This window comes from Xenopus tropicalis, chromosome 7 (assembly GCF_000004195.4).
Source record: "Xenopus tropicalis strain Nigerian chromosome 7, UCB_Xtro_10.0, whole genome shotgun sequence".
NCBI lineage: Eukaryota > Metazoa > Chordata > Amphibia > Anura > Pipidae > Xenopus > Xenopus tropicalis.
The window spans coordinates 56,542,489-56,565,871 of NC_030683.2; the positions used below are offsets into that span (position 1 = coordinate 56,542,489).

General features: G+C 39.8%; 1 protein-coding gene across 2 annotated transcripts in view; it reads right to left on the reverse strand.

Annotated features, from left to right (window-relative positions):
* The window catches only part of erlin1 (ER lipid raft associated 1), a 100,873-nt gene that overhangs the window by 60,398 nt on the left and 17,092 nt on the right, over positions 1 to 23,383 (reverse strand). For both annotated transcript variants that reach the window (XM_012966642.3, NM_001016892.2), the window contains exons 4-5: positions 19,520 to 19,566; positions 13,856 to 13,917 (exon numbers count right to left, since the gene is read on the reverse strand). In XM_012966642.3, the coding sequence (XP_012822096.1) occupies positions 13,856 to 13,917; positions 19,520 to 19,566 (109 nt within the window). The remainder of the gene's footprint in view (positions 1 to 13,855; positions 13,918 to 19,519; positions 19,567 to 23,383) is intronic.

The following is a 23,383-nucleotide window of genomic DNA, read 5'->3' on the forward strand; positions in this document are numbered from 1 at the left end:
GTGAGTTTAAATGTCTGCTCGCAGGGGGGGCTGGGCGACGAATGGGGGCAGCTTTGGGACGCCCGGAAAAGAAATCCGGAGCTGGTTACAGCACTTCTGGTGCTGCAAATCTGGTTAATGATAGCCCTTAATCTAAGCCCATCATATTGGCCTGACCTGAAAACATATCAAGAAAAATAAATATAATTAGGAAAAAGGTGTGCTTGGGGGGATTGTCCTGGAAAGTATTCCTAACTAAACTTGACTAGCACTAACTGCAGTTTGATACTTAACTAGTATTAAACTCATACACAAAAAATTAAACAGAAAAAAAAAATCAGTAGTAGTACTGTACAGCCAAAGGACTGCACAAATACAAACACACAGCCCTAACAAGGGCTTTTGGGTCTCGGAGAAGAACAGGCAAGCAAAACTAGGAAAACATCAATTCTACTTGCAGTGCCTCAGCTAGCTTCAACAACTCCTACTCCTACAAACACTACACTAGATAAATTATCTCACAAAGGCTCTTATCTCCCACTTTAATTGATTTGTTGAACTTTAGATCAATCCACCTATTTTTAAAATATTTGTAACCATCAGTACAAGGACTGAAGTTGTACTTTATAAAGTAGTGTAACTGCCTTTAGTACCAGCCCTTTGCATGCTGTTAATAGATCGGTACATGCGCTGATCACAGAAGAGCAGCCACTATCTCAGCTCCACCTCTGGAATAAAAATGCTTGAGCTATTATTTTTATTAATATATAACTTAAATACAGCTGTCTGGTTAATATCCTGAGTAAATCTGCATGGTCCTAGTCAGGCCCACGAGGAACTTTAGAGTAAGGATTTATTTATTAAAATTCCTAGTGGAGGATCAGGAAGAAGGATATATAAAAAATTATACCAGGCACAGTGTTGTCAGGTACATAGGAACCATGTAGATAATGTCTGATTTAACCACCATTAAATACAGAGCTTCTTAGTGTCTTGTGCCAACCCATCCTCCATAGCATTTCTGGGGTTGCTGGACAAGCTTAGGACATTGAAACTGACACCCTCTTCACTCTGTATGTTGCAGAGGCACAACGTTTTTGTTCTCAGTTCCAAGAATTATGCTTCACAGTCCAAAAACATCAAGAGGTAAAATGCAAAAAACGTGGCAATTTTCACCATCCAACAGATCGCAAATATAAGTTAGAGGCAGGATACAGGCCTCTTATAAATACACCTCTTTTATAAAAAAAACAAACTAAACTATGGCTCAACAGTGACTGTACCAAGATCAGGATCCCTCCAAGATTTACATGGGCATATCACTTTCCATAAAGTCTCTCACGTTCTGGGTCAGTCTTCCAAATGATTGGCAGATCTGTTCTTGTTTGCCAGTCCTCCTTCCAAACTATCCCTTCAACCAGTCAGAGCCTTCTCCAGTCTACCTAAGAAGCTGTATATGCAGAAATTTGCAACACCAGTAGCCTTTATTTTCTACGAATAACAATTGTAGCATAGCAGAAAGAAGAAGGTCTAACAAGGTAAGGAAATGTTTATGCTAGTGCAGAGCTAAAAATGCCTTAACTGAAATGTAATTTTGGCTTCCTAATAATTCTAATGCATTTTGTTAAAATTTTGTCTGTGAAGGACCAGCTTCAATCATCACTATTAAAAATATGGGAACTGTAACTAAAAATGTACTTGAAAAAAAAAAAAATGAAAATTTTGAATACTACGACTGTTGCACCTGCCTTATAGACAAAGCCAAATACAATTATCTAAACCAGCGTTTTTCAACCACTGTTCCGCGGCACACTAGTGTGCCGCGAGATGTTGCCTGGTGTGCCGTAGGCAGGGCACCAATGTACTAGGGGGGGCACTGCTCTTGGCACCAATGTACTAGGGGGGCACTGATGCTGGGCACCAATGTACTAGGGGGGCACTGCTCTTGGCACCAATGTACTAGGGGGCACTGCTGCTGGGCACCAATGTACTGGGGGGCACTGCTGCTGGGCACAGAATTAAATTTTTTAACATTTTCTAATGGTGGTGTGCCTCGTGATTTTTTTCATGAAACAAGTGTGCCTTTGCCCAAAAAAGGTTGAAAAACACTGATCTAAACAATTATTCAAACTATCCTTTTTATATGTAAAATATTAAGGCGTGCATTTATTCTGCTTACTCAGGTTATTTTTACTTTCTACCACACTGCCTTCATCTGATAACATTCTTACTACTAGGCAGTTTACAGGGCAACTTGCAACTCATCAATCTTTCTACCAAACATCCTTAACCTGGTTTGATTCTTATTACGAGAAGTACAATAACCACTCTTCACAGTAAGTAAGTGTCTTCCACAATGGGACCATTAGGTGCACATGACAGTTTTTTCCTCTTTTTACATTGCACATTGTAACAACAGCACATCTTAAAACACAGCATAGCCATATTCTGTCTTGGCTATTAGGGCCTTTAAAGCCTTATTATAGTAATTACAAACTATCAACAAACAAAAATGCCATTATCTTATACATTAAATTACATTTTCTATAAAGGACATTTGACACAACAGATACCGATACAACCCTACAAACATCCAATGGAATGGCTAGTAGTGTAAGATTCACTGTATGATATATTTCTTGCCATCTTTAACCCATCAAATCTTTTTGCTCTTTTCAGCAGGTTAAGGGCTCTGGCACACGGGGAGATTAGTCGCCCGTGACAAAACTCCCAGTTCGCGGGCGACTAATCTCCCCGAGTTGCCATCACCTGCCATCCCACCGGCGAAAATGTAAGTCGCCAGTGGGATGGCACAGCGGCGGCGCGATTTCGGCAAATAGCCGAAGTTGCCTCGCGAGGCTTTTTCGGCGATTTGCCGAAATCGCACCGCCGTGTGTGCCATCCCACCGGCGACTTACATTTTCGCCTGTGGGATGGCAGGTGATGGCAACTCGGAGATTAGTCGCCCGCGAACAGGGAGATTTGTCACGGGCGACTAATCTCCCCGTGTGCTAGAGCCCTAAGCTTACATTTTCTTTAAGACATTGCTGTTCCATCACCCATGTACAATTGGGCTGTCATATCACTGGATCCAAACTTTTCACTTAGTTAAGTTAATACAAAAGCTACCTGAAACAATACTGCTACCCTCACTTAAATACCTCTAACCCAAGGCTGTGTATAGCTCTGATGCCTAGGTTCCCCTAGTTGCAGAAGTGAAGTCACATACAGCATGTGCTTGACGTCACATCTGCATGGCGAGGACACACACCCTCTCACCCTCCCAGTTCTGTCACAGGATTTCCACAGGAACTGCCAGCGGACTGCTAGCTAAGGTGAGCTTCTGGTGCCAGATTAATAAATACTTGGAGTTGTTGCTGGTATTGTTTTGAGTTTGCTATCCCTGTTGTATATGTGGCTTCCAACGTATTTCCCATGGTTGTATTATTAAAATGATTTAACAGGGACGGAGGTTGGCGTGTATCCTTTCCTACAAGCTTATATAGATAGGAGGTGACGGCACTCATCAGGAATTTGAACTCAGGAGTCAAAGTTTTTAGAAAAATAAACGAAAGGTTTATTGGTCCGACGTTTCAGTTCCCACTGGAACTTTCATCAGGGACTCAAACACCACAGTAAAGCACACACATTTTTTAACCCAAAAAGGGCGCCAATCTTGTTGCTAGGCAACCATACACAGACATAGATAGAAAGAAAAAGTGCTAAAAACAAAAAAAGATAAATCATAAGTTAATCCCCATAAAGCTTAGTTAGGGCGTGTATACAGATAAGAGGGAAAAAGAGGTAGAAAACTGGCTGGGTAAGGTAGCACAGCCCACGAGTGGTGTTAGCACATACCAACCTCCAAAGTCATCAGAGCGGGTCAGTGACCAGGGTGAAGTATGTCTGCCTCTTGCCCAGTCCCCCATAGTGCGTGCTGTAAGGCACACTGCGGGCAAACGAATCGCTGTTGCTAGGTAACCGAGTAGCGGTGAGCGGGTCTCTCAGACCCGTCTGCTGAGGCAATGTTAGGTGCGCCGATGTCTTTCAATCGTGGAGCGGGAGGTATTGTAGCAAGCACTAGGGATACATGAAAGTAGCCCCGTGCTGTTAGGTGCCAACCCGAAAATTTTTTTGAGTATGTACAGAGCCGAAAGGCAGCAGCACCTACATAAAGCATTGTCATCAGTAGCTCTCACATACAGGGTTCCTTGAATAGATGGCGCCAAGGGAATTACAGCCCGATCAAGAACAATTTGAGAGGGGGGGGAAGAGCACGACTGCTACTCTTCCCATAGGCATAGCATATCCCTGGGGAGGATCTGTTGCAGTGTCCTAAAGAGGCATAGTATGAAGTATGCAGATACGCCTGCTATCTGCGTGGAGGTAATGGTCTGAAAGCTCACCACAAGGGGTAGTAGAACACCCAAGACAAGTTGTGTGCGGCCAATCAAGAAGTCGCAACAATGTTGCTAAGGACATTGAACATAGTAACCAGGAAAAAGTATCATAAACAAAGAACAAAAAAACGGACAAAACCAGGGCAATAACATTATAGAGGGCATAGGTATATTAAGGGGAACAAGTCTATTAATAGAATGTACAGTATATATAGGTACAAAAATTGTAATGACATAAATAGTCATAGGTTACTGAGACGGTAAGCAACGAACAAAGTGTCCAAATTAGCTTAGATAAAACAGCCCAATGGTAAGGTCTCATTCAAACCCCGTGGGGCTACGCAGTCCAGTCTGTGTATCCATCGTGATTCTCTTCTTAATAGAGCAAGGTCCCTGTTGCCTCCCCTGGGCAGGGGGGGCTGGTGGTCAATGACCATGCAGCGAAAGGTGGGTAGCGGATGTTTGAAATTCAGGAAATGTCTGGCCACAGGTTGTTTGGATTCACCTTCCTTCAGTGCTTTGCTGATAGATGATCGATGATTACCGATTCGCTCTCTCAGGGTGGTTACTGTCTTGCCTACGTAGTACAACCCGCAAGGGCAAGTAATAATATATATCACAAAGGTTGATAAACATCCCAATCTATGGTGAATTTTTAGTCTTTTGCCTGTATGGGGATGTGGGAAATCGGGACCTGTCAGTAAGCATCTACATGTGACACAATCCGGGCACTTATAGCACCCCAGTTTCCTGTTTGCAGAGAGCCAGTCAGTATGTTTGTTGGAGTCGGCTGTAAAGTCCATTTTTACCAACAAGTCCCTTAGACTACTACCCCTTCTGTACCCCATTATTGGTTTGTGTGCCTGGTAGAGGGCAAGGGACTCGTCTTGGTTCATCATGGGCCAATTCTTGCTGATACTAGCCGACAGAGCATGAGAAGTGGAGGAGAAGGTAGTCGTAAAAATGAGTGGCATGTCCTCTTGGGTTTGTGTGGGTTTTTTATTCAGCAGGGAATCCTGGGAGTGACTGAGGGCTCTCTTCAGTTGGGTCAGAAGTATGTTTTCTTTGTAGCCTCGTTCGAGAAATCTATCAAACATTTCTTGGAGTTGTGTATTAGCTGTCTCGGGTGAGCTGTTGTTTCTGATTACCCTCAGAAACTGGGAATACGGGATGCCCTTGATGGTTGCCGGGGGGTGATGGCTAGTAGCATGGAGTATAGAATTCCGATCAGTCGATTTACGGAAAAGTCTTGTACCAAGTCTGTTATCCTGCTTGAAGATGTTTAAATCTAAAAAGTCAATGTTGTCATGGTGAAAGTTTAATGTCAGCTTAATTGGACAATCCAGGTCATTGAGTAACTGATGAAAGGCTAGTAGGGCCTTTTCCCCTTTGGTCCAAATAAAGAACAGATCGTCAATATAACGAAAGTACACCAAAATGGAGCTGTTTAACAAGGGGAGTAAATGTGCGGTCTCAAAATCAGCCATAAACAGGTTTGCGTATGAGGGTGCCAGGGCACTGCCCATTGCGGTCCCGGAGATTTGTAGGTAGAATTTGTTCTCGAAACGAAAGAAGTTTCTTGTCAACGTGAGTTCAAGTAGGTGTAGCAAAAATTCCGTGGGTGTTATTTTAGTTTTGATAGTAGCAAGGGCTACTAACTCTAACTGATCTAATACCCTGGTCATGTGGGATAATAGTATAGAGGCTTGTAACGTCCATTGTCACCAGTAGGGAATCGTCGGGTATGTCGCCCATAGCTTTGAGTTTCTTTATGACATGTGTTGAGTCCTGAGTGTAGGAAACCATATTTTTGACCAATGGTTGTAAAAATGAGTCGATAAAGATTGAGACAGGTTGGTAGAGGGAACCCACTGCAGAGATGATTGGTCTGCCCGGAGGGGCAGAGATGGATTTGTGGATCTTAGGTAAGGTAAGCTTTCCTACAAGCTTCATATAATGCACTGTGTGCAAGGCCCAGTTCTGGATTAGATGTAATTCTATATGTCTCACTTCTTGTATATATGAAGAAAGAATGCATTTTTCAAACAACTATTAACTATCCTGACTAGGGATGCAACAAATTCACGTTTTTTCGATTCGGCCAAACTCCAAAACACTTCATAAAGGATTCGGCTGAATACCGAACCGAATCCAAATCCTAATTAGCATATGCTAATTATGTTTTGGAAGGGTTAAATCTTGGAAAAATTGCAAAAAATTTCAACTTCCGTGATTACGTGACAAAAAGTCACGTGATTTTTAGGATTCAGTTCGGCCAGAAGCACAGATTTGGCCGAATCCTAATCCTGCCAAAAAAGGCCCAATCCCAAACCGAACCCTGGATTCGGTGCATCCCTAGTTCTGACCAATAATCCTGCAATCCTGGTAAAACAAAAGTTCTCAGTCCTGATGGAAAGCTCTGCAGCTCTTCTTACTTCCTGTTGTTCTTAACATTTAGGCAATAAGCACGAATTTACAGATTGATACAAAGGTGGCAATAAACATGTATGGCTCCCAATACAATATCCATTTTGGTTACCATTAGAAACCTCTCACAATGCTCTCACAAGCTGAACATATCTTTAGTAGGCTGAGAGCGGTCTTTTTATGGATAAGAAAATGGACGTGATGTACAGTGAGTGTGAGGAAAAAAAGAGTATTTACTGCAAGGAAAATGATGTGATAAAGTGATTTATTTTGCAGTTAAAATAAAAAATGTGAACAGGTGTGAATAACAGCAACTAAACATTTCCAATAACAATTTACCACTCTATACACTGACTTTGAGAAAATTTAGCCTATTCCTTTATACACTTCAGGTCCTTCCATTTATATAGGATTAAGGTTAGGACTCGACCATTACAAATAATTAACTAATTAATCATTAATAATTATTAATAGATAATTAATAATTATGAATTATTCTCTAACCAAACTTTGGTAGATCAACTTGTGTTCATGTCTTGCTGAATGACCCACTTTCTCTTGAGCTTCAGTGCACAGAAGGATACCTTGACATTTTTCTACAGAATTTGCAGGTACAGTTAATAACTCATAGTTCCATTAATGACGGAAAGCTAGGCTAGTTCAGATGCAGCAAATCACACCCAAACCCTGATACTGACCCTATGATGTTTCACAACATAAGTAAGGTTCTTATCCTGGAATGCAGTGTTTGCCTCTTCCTTCAAGCCAAAGTTCTATTCTGTCCACACTAAATTCTTCCAATAGCCTTGTGACTTATCCATGTGGTCTTTAGCAAACTATAGACAAGTAGCAATATTTTTTTTGGATAAAAGCAGCTTTCTCCAAGTAAACGTGCAATACACACCACTGTTGTTCAGTGTTCTTCTAATGGTGGACAAAGTGGAACTTCTACTGCCAGACAGTTTTTGAACATTTTGCTCTGTTTCACTTTAGGGGCTTCTCCTCAGGGGGACTTTTAGTTTACCCAAGAAAACTACACATCATTTTTTTCAGGAGAACCTAAGCTTTCAAAATATGGTGGAATGTTTGTTTAATTCCAATTCTGTAACAAAATATAGGCTTCTAGATATCTAAAAAAATGAAAAAAAAATTTTTTTTCCATAATATAAACACATACACCAGAAACAAAAATTATTTTATGCATGAAAATACAACTGATTAGAAGTCCCATGTCTCCTGAACGTGCCAATACCAAATATATATAGTTTCATGGAGATTTTTCACTTGTATAGGTCAAAAACTCCCAGCAGTACACTACCAAATTTCCAAAGCACTGCTCCAGAAAGCTGCATACTTTAGATTTCAAGGTCAAAAATTCCACATTTTTAGAAAGAATAGATTCTCTGGAATCCAGAATAGGTAGAACTGTCTGTCTACTCCAAACTACCAAGTTGCAATGCTTTCCTAAAGTTATTGGTTTTTATCAAAATTTGTGAAATTTCTTAAAAATCGCTTCAAAGCTTCCTGTTTATAGTATCTTATCTACTACAGGACGTAAAGTAACCATATAAAACACCCTAAATATGAACTCCAAGGGTTCACTGAACAGTTTGATGCCCAATATGTAAAGGTTTACCTAAGTATGTGGCATGCAGGAGCCCCAATGTGAACATACCCCACATGATCTATCACAGGGGTCGGGAACCTTTTTGGCTGAGAGCCATAAACACCACATATTTTAAAATGTAATTCCGTGAGAGCCATACAATATGTTTGGCTGTGGGGCAAGGTAGGGTGGGTGCCAAGGATGCCAGATGCAATGCGGAGGAGAGCGTGGCCTGCGCTCGGCGGATAGAAGACGTGTTCTAAGGCATAGAACACGTCATCTATCCGCCAAGTGCAGGCCACGCCCCCCATTATTTTTTTTTATTAAAGATTTGGCAGAGAGCCAGATGCAGCCATCAAAAGAGCCACATCTGGCTCCCGAGCCATAGGTTCCCTACCCCTGATCTATCATTTCGATCATTCCAGCTTCTGCAAAATCAACACATTTACATCATTATATGTAGGATAAAGCTACAAAAAGTACACTCACCCCAGAAAGCCATATGTTTTTGGAAAGTACACATTCCCCTGAATTCAAAATGGGTACCTATGTCTTTCTACTCCAAAGTACAAAGCCGCAAAGCTTTCCTAAAATTGGCATTTTTGATAACATTTCCAAAAATCCTCTCAAAGCTTGCAGTTTCCAGCATCTTATCTCCCAAACAGCATTAGGTACCAAGATAAAACACCCTAAATTTGAACTCCAGGGGTCCACTGAACAGTTTGATGCCCAATATGTATAGGTTTATCCAAGTTTGCGGCATGTAGGGGCCCCAATATGAACATACCCCCACATGATCTATCATTTCTGTCATTTCAGCTTCTGCAAAATCAACACATTATCATTTTATGTAGGATAAAGCTAGTAAAAAGTACACTCACCCCAGAAAGTCATATTTTTGCAATGTACACATTGATGCCCACTGTACATAGGTTTATCAAAGCACATGGCACTTAGAGACCCCAAAATATACCTTGTGCACACTAATTTCATTGCTTACCTTTACCTAATTCAGAAACACATGGCAGTTTTATGTGGGATTCTGACAAATCCAACATGGGTAAAGAGTCCTTTCTACACCAAAGTACCAATCTGCAAAGCTTTCCTAAATTTAGTGGTGTCAAGAATGCGCTACTCCGAGACGCGTCTGACACCGGGACAGGGAACCAAGGGGTTACATTCAGTCACCCTTCACACAGGTTAGACTAACATCAAGCACCCCCAAACACACCACCGCCCCAAATAACTATTCGCTGCCACCATCTATCATTAACAGGCGATAGAAACCTAATTACACAAATATATCACACACAAACTTTCCTACTGCAGTTAGGGTTAGTTCCACAAACTTCCACAAACACACCAGCAGCCAAGGTAAATTTACATACCTACTTTCCTGCTGACAGTCCACAGTTAATTAGTAGTTACACAGAACTGGTCCCCCCCCTTGCTCAACACACACACACCAAGCAATACAGGCAGGCCTGAGCAGTCATACAAGGTACGTGGGGATCATTATAGAGCCAAAGGACAGAACTTATTAAATTTTATATTTAATATTACAGTGCATTTTAAAAAGATGTTACAAAAAGAGACACACATATACAAAACAGTCAATAAAATAAAAGGGGATAAAAACACAGAGAAAACCCTATGTACGTTACCGAGTTATCTTGTGTCCTCTGAGGCAAGAGGTTGAAAATCCTGAGCCCATCCCCCAACATAAGTTGAGGCCTCCGGAATGAGCTGCCAGTACCTGGGTCTGTACCCTTTTTATCCTTCCTGCTGGGCCCCTCCCTCATTACCGTATGCATGAGGGGGGGGGGTGGCCAGGAACTTGTCACATGACCCCCCCCCCCCTTAGAGCTATACCTCTCATGCAAGTTTCTTTTCATATAATATTGGTACTTGCCAGTACCCAATATTATTATGAAAGTAGGGGCTTGTTTTGACCCATATGTGGGCGATCAAAATGATACCAAACATAAGGGGTGTCTCATGTACCAGTCCCCCAGAAACTATCCCTCCTAACTGGTGGGTATAAGAAGTCCCTGTTTGGTATCATTGGGAAGCATGCGGCCCCCTCATAAACCATATATGATTTATGAGGATGTGAACCCTAAAGCAGAGGAAATATGGACCCCTTTCTATAATCCATATTTTTCTGATAGCTGCACCCCCCCTGCTGTTCTAGGTCCACAACTGACTTCTTTGATCACAGATCAAAGAAATCAATAGCCCCAGGTTTCCCACCCTCCAAATGGCTGGATTCGCATTGTCTGCTCCCTCTGCTGAATTTGTCACCTCCCGCAGTCCCTGGTTGTGTCTTTAGGGGGTAATTGTGAATTACCCCCTACTGGGCAGGGTTTCCCTCAAATTTGGATTCCAACCAGACTTTTCTAAATTGAAAATTTAACCCTTGTCATGTTATAGCAGTAGGGCTTAACATGTAAAGTGGTTTCTATGACATTTCAGAAAATCGCCTAAAAATGTTGCAATTTGCCGCATTTATCTTACACACTGATCTTGCATACAAAGGCAAATCACCCCAATAGGAACACCAAAGGCCTATTGAAAAGTTTGTTGCCCTATATGCATAGATTTATCAAACTATGCAGAGTACAGGGGCACCCAAATAAAAATAGGGCATATAAATTTTCAAATATGACGCTCCTGCTAGTGCAATTTTTGCACCCGGTATGTATATTATGTGCCATAAGACCCCCTAACAGTATGGAGACTCTAGAAAACCATACATTTTCTGAAAGTACACATTCTGACAAAACAAAAATGGGTAAATACATATTTCTACTGCAAACATACCAAACTGCAAAGCTATGCTAAACAGAACAGTTTCTATGACATTTCTGAAAATCATCACAAAGCTTGCATTTTACCTCATTATGTACCCCACAATTTGTAACGTATCAACATAAAACACAAATATGAACGCCAGGGGTCTACTGAACAGTTTGATGCCCAATATGCATAGATTTACCAAACTACGTGGGGTACAGAGGAAGCCAAATTGAAATACAGCAGACAAAATGTCCATGTGCAAGACAAGTAACAAAGAACAATATGAAATGCAATAAAATTGCTAAAATCCAAAAAAAATTAAAAATAAAATCAATGGTTTTTTTTCCTAGTGATATCTGCAGTCAGAATCACAGTTTAAGTATTCTGGCTTGGGCAAATTACAGACAAAGTCAAATGGCTAAAAATGCACCAAAATCACAGAAAATGTAATAAAAACACCAAAATAATACACAAAAGGTATTGCGCAGTGCGGTTAGTGAATACGCTATCCGCAATGGCAATAAAACTTTAAAAAAATGAATATATAAACGCTCAGCCTTACTGCTCACACGGCACGATGCATCAATCCCCAATGGCTCACCGCCTGGCCTTTTGGAATACCGCAGAAAAAGAGGAGAGCCCCTTCACACAGGTTAATTGCTTTAGCCTTTATTCAAAAAAAATTTTCAGGCAAGAATAAAAACGATGCGATTAAAAAAAATTTTTTTTACAAAATTACATAAATGTGTAAGTGTGTGTATACACATGGCAAAATGTGTTTTGTGTGCAAGTATGTGTGAGTGCTGTAAGTGCTGAGAATGTGTGAGTGCTGTAAGTGCTGAGAATGTGTGAAACCCCCCCCAACCCCCCCAAAAATGTATGTGTGTGTAAGTATAACTGTGTATTAGTGTAATATGTGTGTGTTTGTGTGTATGTGGCACTTACCTGGCGTCAAGGAGCTGAAGATCGCAGGAGGGAGACAGGAGAAGCAGGAACAGCAGCTGCAGTGGTGAGGGGGGAGCAATTGACAATTGCCAGCTGGCTCAATTTACTTAAAGCCCTTCTGCCACCTATACAACTCATCTACACAGCAAGGGGATGCCCTCAAAAGTATGACAAGGTATGGAGAACATGGGTTGAAGCCATGGAATAACGCCACACGATCCTCCCTGGGAATTTGAACCTCCACTGGTAATCCCAAGTCCCCTCCCTTCTTTAACAGGAATCTGAACATTATCTTGAGTAGGATATTATTGATTATCTAAACCAATATACTGTATATATCCTGGCATGAAAAGAACACGCTTGTAAAACCAATGTCAAATGTTTTATGTTACAAATGCATAAATAAACACCAAAATTAAACTGTGTAAATGCATAAAACAGTGTTACAGAACCAACCAAAATCCTCTAGCACTGGCTAAATTCTACCTTGTTTTACAACAAAGGAAACCGATAAACACTTTACCCTCAAATTCGATCAAACACCGCATCTGAATAAACACGGAATACCTGGATACATACAACAAAATCCTATCATTAATAATGTCTACGTTGTATGTTTGGCACATTATGCTCTCTAAGTATACATAATCTTAATTCCCATCACTCTGCATTTTACCTTCCTAAACAATTAGGAATTTCAGAACGGTGACTATGTTTTTACAACACCAAGCATGTAGTCAGCACATAGTCAAAGAAATAAAAATTAACATTTTCCAGAAGTCAATTTACATAATTAAGTATTCCTACAAATCCAAATGCAAGTCTAACACAAGTGTTTGGATGGATGTCTGGAACATTTTTCAGAGAATTACTCCACGATGGTTGGAGGAGATGGCTAAAACTTCCAAGTTTCCAAGATTAAATAAGGAGCCCTTGTGTGGGCACTGCACAGACACATAAAATATCTTTCCATGTTATCTCATAGAGAGCTGTTTCTAAAGAAATGTCACTGTTCTTATTACTCACCTTTCAACCTTTTGAAAATAAGCCATTGTCCAAAATATAATAATAGGGTGGCAAATATCTTACATGGGCTGTGGGGGTTCTTGAGCAATATTAATTATGCTTTCTAAACCCCCTAAATGGGCAGTTTGAGGTCTCACTAAATAATTGCCCTTAAGAATAACTAGAAGTGGAATGTTTGTTAATGATAAATTCAGCTCTATCAAAAACAATTTTCTTCTTAATAGAACACAAAACAAAAGAAAACAAATATTCATTGTCTGCTTCTAATATCAGTCACCGACTAGTTAATTGTCTTTTAATACATTCAATTATGTTGTATACTTTTTCCATCTATATCGCCTTTATTGGGAGTGCCACCTTTACGGAAGCAGAGCTAGTCATGAATTTAAGTCTGCTTTATGTAGCATCAGAAAATATCATAGTATAGATGGCATTGTACAGGTTACTTATCTTTTGTTCCTGGTTAAAAAAAAACAGTCCATTAAATTAGTTAATTGCACTGGGGCAGTATTACAGTCATAACATTTTAAAAAAGCCCCTTTAAAATTGAGCAGATTAACGTTGTAAAAGACTTCACAGAATGTGCACAAAAATGCAAACCTTTAAGTGCTTATGCAGTTTAACCAAAAACTTTATTAGGTACATTAAAATATTTTTCCTATCTTCCTCTTACCAGCTGAAGGTGTCAGCATATTCACAACTTCAATGCGGTCAAAGTAGATCATAACACCACCGCTGTAAAATACATAAAAGCATGTTTTCTTTTCAATATTACACAAACCAGGTAAATGTACTGAGACTAACTGGCCCCCTGCATTGCTTACACCTCAGATTCAGGATGTAATCCCCTGTGTTGTTCACACCTTTTAGTTTCTGAATTGTTCACCCCCTGGATTGTCCACACCTCAGGCTCAGACTGTAAGCACTCACATTGTTCACACCTCAGACCAGTGCCAGCATTGTGTCACTGCATGTACTACCTGCCCTAAGCTGCCTCTGTGCATGGCACACACAAGCAGCATAGGGCAGGCAGAGCATGGCACACACAGGCAGATAAGATCAGGCAGAGCATGGCACACACGGGAAGGCAGAGTATGGAACACACAACAGCATAGGGCAGGCAGAGTATGGCAGGCCACGTATGGCACACACAACAGCATAGGGCAGGCAGAGTTTGGCACACACAGGCAGGGTAGGGCAGGTAGATTGTGGCAGACATGGGCAGCTAAGGGCAGGCACAATATGGCACACACAGGCAGCATAGTGCAGGCAGAGTACTGCCTGTGTGTGCCATACTCTGTCTGCCCTATGCTGCCTGTGTGTGCCATACTCTGCCTGCCCTATGCTGTCTGTGGAAGGTGAACCTGGCAACGGTTTGTTCTGGGAGTTTGTTAGCAGTTGGTTATAGCCATTAAATGGTCCCTAAGGTGTGTAAATATGAGCTGGGGGTTGCTGTGCTATCCACACGAGAGGAAGAGGCATATAGATTTAAGGGTATGTCTTAATATGACATAATCTAATTCTTCCACATATGAATGATGGCTGATATCCCCACAGTGAGCACCAAGCATTTGGGTTTTTGCTGTGCTGCCACCTTTAATGTGGGCATGGTCTTAAAAACTCTTGTGATAACATGGGCGTAGTTTGAAGTGGGTGCAGTTTAAAAAAGGGGAGTGGTCAAAATGGCTTCCATTAGTGGCCCTCCACTATGTATACTAGAGAAATTCTGGCCCTCAGCACCACAGAAGTTGGACAGCACTGGCCTAACTAATTATTCAAATAATAAAATATGCAAATATCATACAAATGTATTTTTAAAATATACTGATACATAAGTATTAAATTGACATGACACTTAATCAGTGATAGAGGCTGGAAATCTAAATTGCACAAAAGGAAAAATTAATAAAAAGTGAACGACACCGTGATATACTCTATTTAAAATTTAACTGAGTATTGACCTTGGGGTAAGCAAACAGCTTATCCTGGGGTAATGCAGAAAACCTGGAGCTGGGGCACTCCTGTTAATTTCCTAGAGAACTTGTTGTGAAGGTCTAAACATTCCAAAGTCACTGTAAATCCGAACGTTTGGAAAGAATTGAAAAGTGAAGTAACAAGCAAATGGCTTGTCTGATTACCTTAGTGCTTTCAGAAGCCCTTTTGAAAAACAATAAGCTTAGTATCTGTAAGCACACAGTTTTCTTTCTTTCTTGTTTTTTTTTTTTTATTTACCTAAGGAATTACTTTTTATATAAAGTACATGATAAACTCTAGCATTAAGGCAGCCAAAGTAGTAAAAGCTTTTAATAATGCTACCGCCTACTTAAAGGAGAACTAAAGCTTAACTAAAGAAGTAGGCTCGAAATGTTGTAAATTATGTTTTGGGCTTCTGTAACAGCCCAAGGCAACTACAGTCCTTTAGCAGATAAGATTTGTGCCTCTGAAGAAGTCCCCACAAGTTCCCTATCTTCTTTTCTGTTGATTCCCAGAACATGGTCTGTGCTGCTGTCAGTTACCTGCACTTGACCTAATAACAATATACCCTATGTATAGAATATAAATATCACAATATAAGGCTGATTACATGGTAGTTCTGAAACCAGTGCAATTACATACCTCCCAACATTTGAAAAAAGAGGGACAAAAAGAAATGCTGTGCAATGCGAAAAGTTTTTGACCACACCCCCTAAATACCACTCCCATGTTACTAAATTTGGAAGGATATTTAAAGTTTGAACTCATTTCTGGGGGTTTTGGGGTCGTGTTATTACAGTTTTGCTAATGCAGGTGAAATTGCCCCTTAAAGAATAACCTTTTTTTTTTTCTATGAGTAAAATTACTCTGTGACCTGGTTCCTCAGTCAGAAGGTATTTACATAGACCTTTCTGATATTCCTTTTCTTTGCTTCGGTGTGCAGAGTGAAGCCCCCCCCACTTCCTGTTCAGTTCTCTCTTCAATTCGACAAGGTTGTCGGAGTGGAGCATGCCTGGAGGCAGAAGACAGTCTGTGCATTAGCCGGGTTTTTTTTTTTTTATGAGACCCCTGAACAGGAAGTGGGGGCGGGGCTTCACTCTGCACACGGAAGCAAAGAAAAAGAATACCTTCTGACTGAGGAACCAGGTCAGAGAGAATGCTGGAACAAGGGTAGGTAATTCTGGAGGCTGTTTAGAGTAATTTAACCCATAGAAAAAAAAAAGGTTTACTTATTCTTTAAGGCTAATATCAGACAACCCTTAGTTTCAAACTCTAAGCTTAGCTTCTCAATAGCTATTTAAAGCACACTGAGTATGTGAGTGTTGCAGACACTTCTAACAGAATCCAAGATGGGGAGCTCCTCTGACAACTGTAAAGACCTGGATCATTACTGCTATTGAGATGATAAAACTTTAGGCTTGTACAGTATGTTAAATATATAAAACACAGTAATTTTAGCCATATTCATTTTTAAGGATTATTTCTCCTTTAATCATTTTACATTAATGGACTTTATATATAACTCCAATCTAAGATATTTGGTATTTGCAGTTCTTTTAAAATAGTTAAAGCCAGATGTCAAGCCTTCTCATCAACTTGGTTTCAATAAAGGCACTAGTAAGGGAAAGTTGGAGACTAGTTTGTGGGTTTCTCAACCCACAGGCAAAACAATCCTATCTTGTTTAAAGGAGAAAGAAAGGTAAAAACTAAGTAAGCTTTATCAGAAAGGTCTATGTAAATACAGCCATAAGCACTCACACGCTGCCCTGACTTCTTTGAAAAAAGATTAGTTGTGTCTGTAATTCCTGTGCCAGAGACACGCAGCTTTCTGTTCTCTGCTCTTTCCTGCTCCCCCCCTCCCTCAAGAATACTAAGAACTCACTCCCCCCCTTAGGAATGTGGATCTGAGCCAATCAGCAGGAAGCTGACTCATAACTAACTGAGCATGTTCAGTTTGGTCTGCATGTCTGTGCAGGAGTGAGGCATTATGGGAACTTTCTTTACACAGCTCAGCATTTTTTCTTCCTGTTTGGCTTCTGAGCATCTTAACAGGAGAAATATGGGGTGACTTAAGGGCACTATTGAGACTGAAGGTATGCCTGCAGCTTGAGATGAACTCTTTACTAGCCTTTCCTTTAATTAATTTTTATAGAATGTTTTAGCAGTACAGAAAGATCCCTGGAAACCCATGGAAACCCCCAGCAACTGAGCATTGCAAAAATAAATAAATAAATAAATCAGCAACCTTTAAACTTGCTCAAACGCAAAACAAGTTTGGCCATAGTATATTATTTTTACCACCTCAGAGCTGCTAAACATTTCAAGGGAAATCCTGAGAAAAAGTAAGAAATTAATTTAAGTACATTACTTAAAAACAACCTGAAATCAAATTCATACAATTCTCTTTCATTAAGGGTAAAAATATTCAAACTTATAGAAAACTACAGTTCCAGTTGGGGAGGAAATTGACAGGTTTTTTAATATGCTAAATTACCAAAAACATTTCGGTAGTTCTAGAAACTACTGGTGAAGATGCTCTTTTGGATTTTGTAATAACTAATAATACCACATCTTCAGCACTATTGTGTATGTGTGTGTGTGTGAGAACATTTATGGAACAGTAATCATAACATGGTCTCCTCCTTATGTTGCAAATTAAGAGAGTAACTAAAACACTACATTTTAGATGTGCAGGGTAAAACAAAGACCCTTGTAAGCATGATAGGATGTAGCAAAGCAAAATTATGGTTTGATAAAAAGGTATTGTTGAGGTCATTGGCATATTAAAATAGTAGAAGAATAAAGCAGGACGTGGTGGGACCATTGGTATCAGAAGGAGTTAAACTGGTTGATTAGAGCAGGGAAAAAAGCAGAGATTTTGAGCTGGTATTTTTCATCAGTTTAACACAACTGAGCAACCATTTAATGGGACTCATAGGCCATTAAATATGAACAGTACAAAAATGATTTATTAACAGCCAATGTTTTAGTCCTATGAAGAGAATTGTTCTCCTGTCTCCCATCCTGTAACATCCTGCCTGAATTTGAACCAGGAACTCACTGCTTACTATGTAGTTTCCTTACCTCTTACCTATTTGAGCAGACTGCTTGGTTCCTGGTTCACTTACTATAATATTCTTAGTTTTCCAGACAGGAATGATGGCTATAGGTGGTCTTTATTTACCCACAACCGTTCTGAATCTCCAGTTATCCTCTTAGTTCCTTCCATTCCTGTTATAGGTCTAGCTAGCATAGTTTCTGAGTGTCCGTTCTGTTCAGTCCCCTGCCTGTATCCTGATATCCTGACTTCGACTGAACTCTGCCTTGACCGACCCCCTTTGTCTGCTTGCTTGACTTCTCTTTTGGATCCTCACTTTTTGACCTGGCCTGCCTGACTGATTCCTGTAAGCTGCCTCAGTCCTCATCCCACGATCTGGTTCCCTTGCTTGCTCGGAACCTTTTCCCTGGTCCTCTCACTTTAAGACCAGGGGGCACCCAAGTAGCAGATGGGCTCCACCCAAAGCCAAAGGTGGCTCTTATTGGCAGAAGTGTGAGCTTTGACTGGGACCTTTGCAGTTGTTTTGGGTTACTGATCGAGACAGATACTCTTGGTATGACCAAAATGTAAACTATTAAAGGACATGTCAACCCCAAAAATATTTTTTTGCCTAATATAAGAAAACGTAATTCTTAGCAACTTTGCAATACACATTTATGTTTTTTTAGTTATTTGTATATATAACTGCTATTAAAAGCAGTGTTTGTCTGTCCTTTACATAGTAACATAGTAAGTTAGGTTGAAAAAAGACGTACGTCCATCACGTTCAACCATAATGCCTATATATAACCTGCCTAACTTCTAGTTGATCCAGAGGAAGGCAAAAAAAACAAAACAAAAAACCCATCCAACCCCTTCTTAAAGCTATATAATGTATCAGCCAGTGCGACTGATTCAGGGAGAGAATTCTACAACTTCACAGCTCTCACAGTAAAAAATCCTTTCTGAATATTTAAACGGAACCTCCCTTCTTCTAAACGGAGTGGGTGCCCTTGTGTCCGTTGGAAGCATTAGAGAGGTTATTATATGATCCCCTTATATATTTATACATAGTTATTATGTCACCTCATAAGTGCCTGGGGGCATGGGGGCATTTTTAAACAGAAAAAAGTTAATTCCTAAACTCCCCCAGTAATACGGACACGTTTCTGTGGATTTTATAGGAACATGGCAGTATCTGTTTAACACAAAAATACTGCAATGAAGTAGGTCATTTTCAAAGAACAGGATCACAAAATTCTTGCAAGTGATATAATTATTATACAGTAGTGAATATTCTATTTGAAGAGTAGACTAAATACACACCTCGTTCCACATGGTACATTCTTCACTTCATCTGTCTGTAACGTTGTCTGATTAAAAAGAAATAGTAGTAGTTAATAGGTATAGTGTAATTTATTGAATAAATATAAAAGACAAATATAAAAAAGAAAATCTGAAATTCAACACAAAATCCACAAGAGAAGAAGAAACGATATTGAATGTTTCTCATAGTTCCTTCTCGGATCAGGAATTGTCTATCCTCAAACACTGCCCAGCACCCCCCCCCCCCGATGGTGGCCCTTGTTATACAGGTATAGGACCCTTTATCCAGAATGCTTGGGACCAAGGGTATTCCGGATAAGGGTTCTTTCCGTAATTTGGATCTCTATACCTTAAGTCTACTAAAAAAATCAATAAAACATTTATTAAACCCAATAGGATTGTTTTACATCCAATAAGGGGTAATTATATTTTAGTTGGGATCAAGTACAAGGCACTGTCTTATTATTACACAGAAAAAGTAAATCAATTTTAAAATTCTGAATTACTTGATTATAATGGAGTCTATGGAAGACGGGCTTTCCGTAATTCGGAGCTTTCTGGATAACGGGTTTCCGGATAAGGGATCCCATACCTGTATTACAAGAATTGGGTCTATTAAAATGGAAGCCTTCATTAGTTGGCTCCTCAGTTGTGTAGATCGATGATAAATAAGAGTTCAGAATTTCTACTTTTACCTTGTTCTCATCAACCAACTGACCTCCCTGTGATAATAAAGGTCCCACCCCTTCTTGCTTCATTTTTTTTTTTTTTACTATATACATATTTTTTTTAAAATTTTGATTTATTTTACTACTTGTTGCAGTACCTAATATTCCATATATTTTAGCTTGCCTGGTAGTTTTTTTTTTTTGCATGCATTTTTCTCCTGAAAAAAACAATATAGTTTTCCAATCTAAACTTACCCCCCCCCAGTAAATTCTGCTGGCAATTAAAGGGTTAAAAACACTTTGTTTAAACTTGATAATAGAGATCCGTACTCTACTCGTTCCACTCATTCCTCCCCTCATGAGAATTATTTTCTTCTCTTGTCTCTAGTTGTATTTCTGTTGATTGATTTTTTTTTTTTTTTTTACAAACTTTGCAATCTACATACATTTGTATTCTTTAAGATTTTTGCACTAGATTGCAACTAGTATCTTTATGTCACATATGTCAACCACAAGGCCCTTGGTGAGTGTGTCAGACTGTCCAGCGTGATCAATTTCCATTTTCCTCACATAGTAACTACATAGTAACTAAAACTAAGTATCTTAATAAATAAATTCGGCCCACAACTTAGCCTCAAGTGTTCTTGAATCAGATCAAAAATAATTGAACCCGTTCAGAGAGAAAATTGCTGACTGACCTAAAATCTGACACCTCTATCGTTGTCCCAATTGCATACAAAGATATATGTAAAGTTATTTATAGTAAAGATAATTATATTGCAGTAGCCATCAGACTGCTCTTGGATAAAACCATATATTAAGTCCTCCCAACTAATTGCTATACCAAAAGACCTTGTGACCTGATTGAACAGGATGTTGTTAATGTTTTACACCAGTGCTGGCTGTCCAACTGGTGGCCCTTGTGTGCCCCCCCAATTAATGTCTTGCTGTGATGGCTTACCCTGGGTAAACTTTAATGCATTGTGTGCAGTTGCCTCATTGGATGTAAATGTGCAGTTGCCTCATTGGATATAAGTAGATATGTGATCATCTGTATTGTGTGCAGAGGCTTCATTGGATGAATGCGGACATGTGATTTCTCTATTTGCCCCATTGGATGTAAGTGGACATGTGATCTCTGCATTACGTAAACATTACACTGGATGAAAAAAAAGGATGTGATCTCTGCATTATGTGCTGGTATTAGGAGAAATGTATACTTGTGTGCAGTTGTCTCATTGGATGAATGTAGACAAGTGATTTCTCTAGTTGCCCCACTGGATGAAAGTGGGCATGTGATCTCTGCATTACGTAAGCTTTACATATAAGAGAACTATATTGGCTTATGATATCCCCTCTTTGTGATGTAGCATTCTCTGATTGGAGTTTGTTTCTTTGCTTATTTTTTATTGGTGTATTTCTTTTTTTTATTATTTACCAGATGGGGAGCTTTTCTTTGTAAGTACTAGACACTGGGGAGTTGTTTGCATGAGGGGCAGGGTTGACTCATTTCTTCCCACTAAGACTCATTACTGGTGAGCGTTGTATTGGGTCACTGTATGGAATGCATGTGGCTTTGATTTGGTGTGATTTCACACATTTATGGTAGGATCTCTCAGCCACCTTTTTAGATAGTGATATCTGAGTTATAGGGGTTCAGGAATCTAATATCCAGCATTTCATGTGTGTTATAACCCAGTAGTGCAATTGTTTAATGTCTTTTTTTTCTCCCTTGGGAGTTTGATCCCCCTTATCAGTCAACCCTGCGCTGTTTTGATAATTTATATATTATATTATAAATATATTTGATTTTTTCTGTTAATACACATACTCATGGTGTACATTTTATCTATACTGAATAAAAGTTATATTTTAATGAGGAATTTTGTCTTGGACATCTAAGAAGGGGAGGTGCATCTTTATGGTCATAATTTCTTTTGTAAAATAATAAACTTTAAATGGTATTAATAGGCCCTGCATTGTTTATAACACAGACTCAGATTGTAAGCCCCTGTATAGTTCACACCTCAGACTCAGACAGTAAGTATAGGAAGGGCACTGCACTGGCACTGTGTCACTGTTCATAGTGCAGTACATACTGTTCATCTTAGATCATCCCTGATTGCTTACTTGCATGGTCCTGATAGGGTTTCCTGTCTCCCGCTCTGTGCCTGCCCCATTCTGCCTGTGTGTGCCATACTCTTCCTACCTGTGTGTGTCATACTCTTTCTGCCCTATTCTTCATAGCTGTGTGTGCAATACTCTGTCTGTCCTATGATCCCTGTGTGTGCCGTACTCTACCTGCCCTCTGCTGCCTTGCCTATTCTGGCTGTGTACAATACTTTGTGCAAAACCAATGTGTTGGTTATTCTTCCCCTTTACAGAGCGCTGGTAAAGCCCCATCTAGAGTATGCTGTTCAGTTTTGGTCTCCAGTGCTCAAACGGGACATTATTGAGTTAGAGAGGGTCCAGGGAAGGGCAACTAAGCTGGTAAAGGGTATGGGAAGTCTCAGTTATGAAGAAAGACTGGCCAAGTTGGGTCTGCTTACACTGGAGAAGAGGCGCTTAAGAGGTGACATGATAACTATGTATAAATATATAAGGGGATCATATAATAACCTTTCTAATGTTTTATTTACCAGTAGGTCCTTCCAACGGACACGAGGGCACCCACTCCGTTTAGAAGAAGGGAGGTTCCATTTAAATATTCGGAAAGGATTTTTTACTGTGAGATATGTGAAGTTGTGGAATTCCCTCCCTGAATCAGTCGTGCTGGCTGATACATTATAAAGCTTTAAGAAGGGGCTGGATGGATTCTTAGCAAGTGAGGGAATACAGGGTTATGGGAGATAGCTCTCAGTACAAGTTGATCCAGGCACTGGTCCGAATTTTTTCCCCTCTGCGGCAAATTAGAGAGGCTTCAGATGGGGTTTTTTGCCTTTGGATCAACTAAAAGTTAGGCAGGTTATATATAGGTATTATGGTTGAACGTGATGGACATATGTCTTTTTTCAACCCAACTTACTATGTTACTATGTTGGAAGCGCATGAAAAATACAAATCTAAAATAGTGCAAAATGTTTAAAAAGTTAATGAAACTAAAGTGAAAGTTGTGCCTATAACTCAAAATACTAAGTGCACATAAAATCCACAAATCGCAGTTTGGTGTAGATGCACACTCACCAAATGGTAGTTA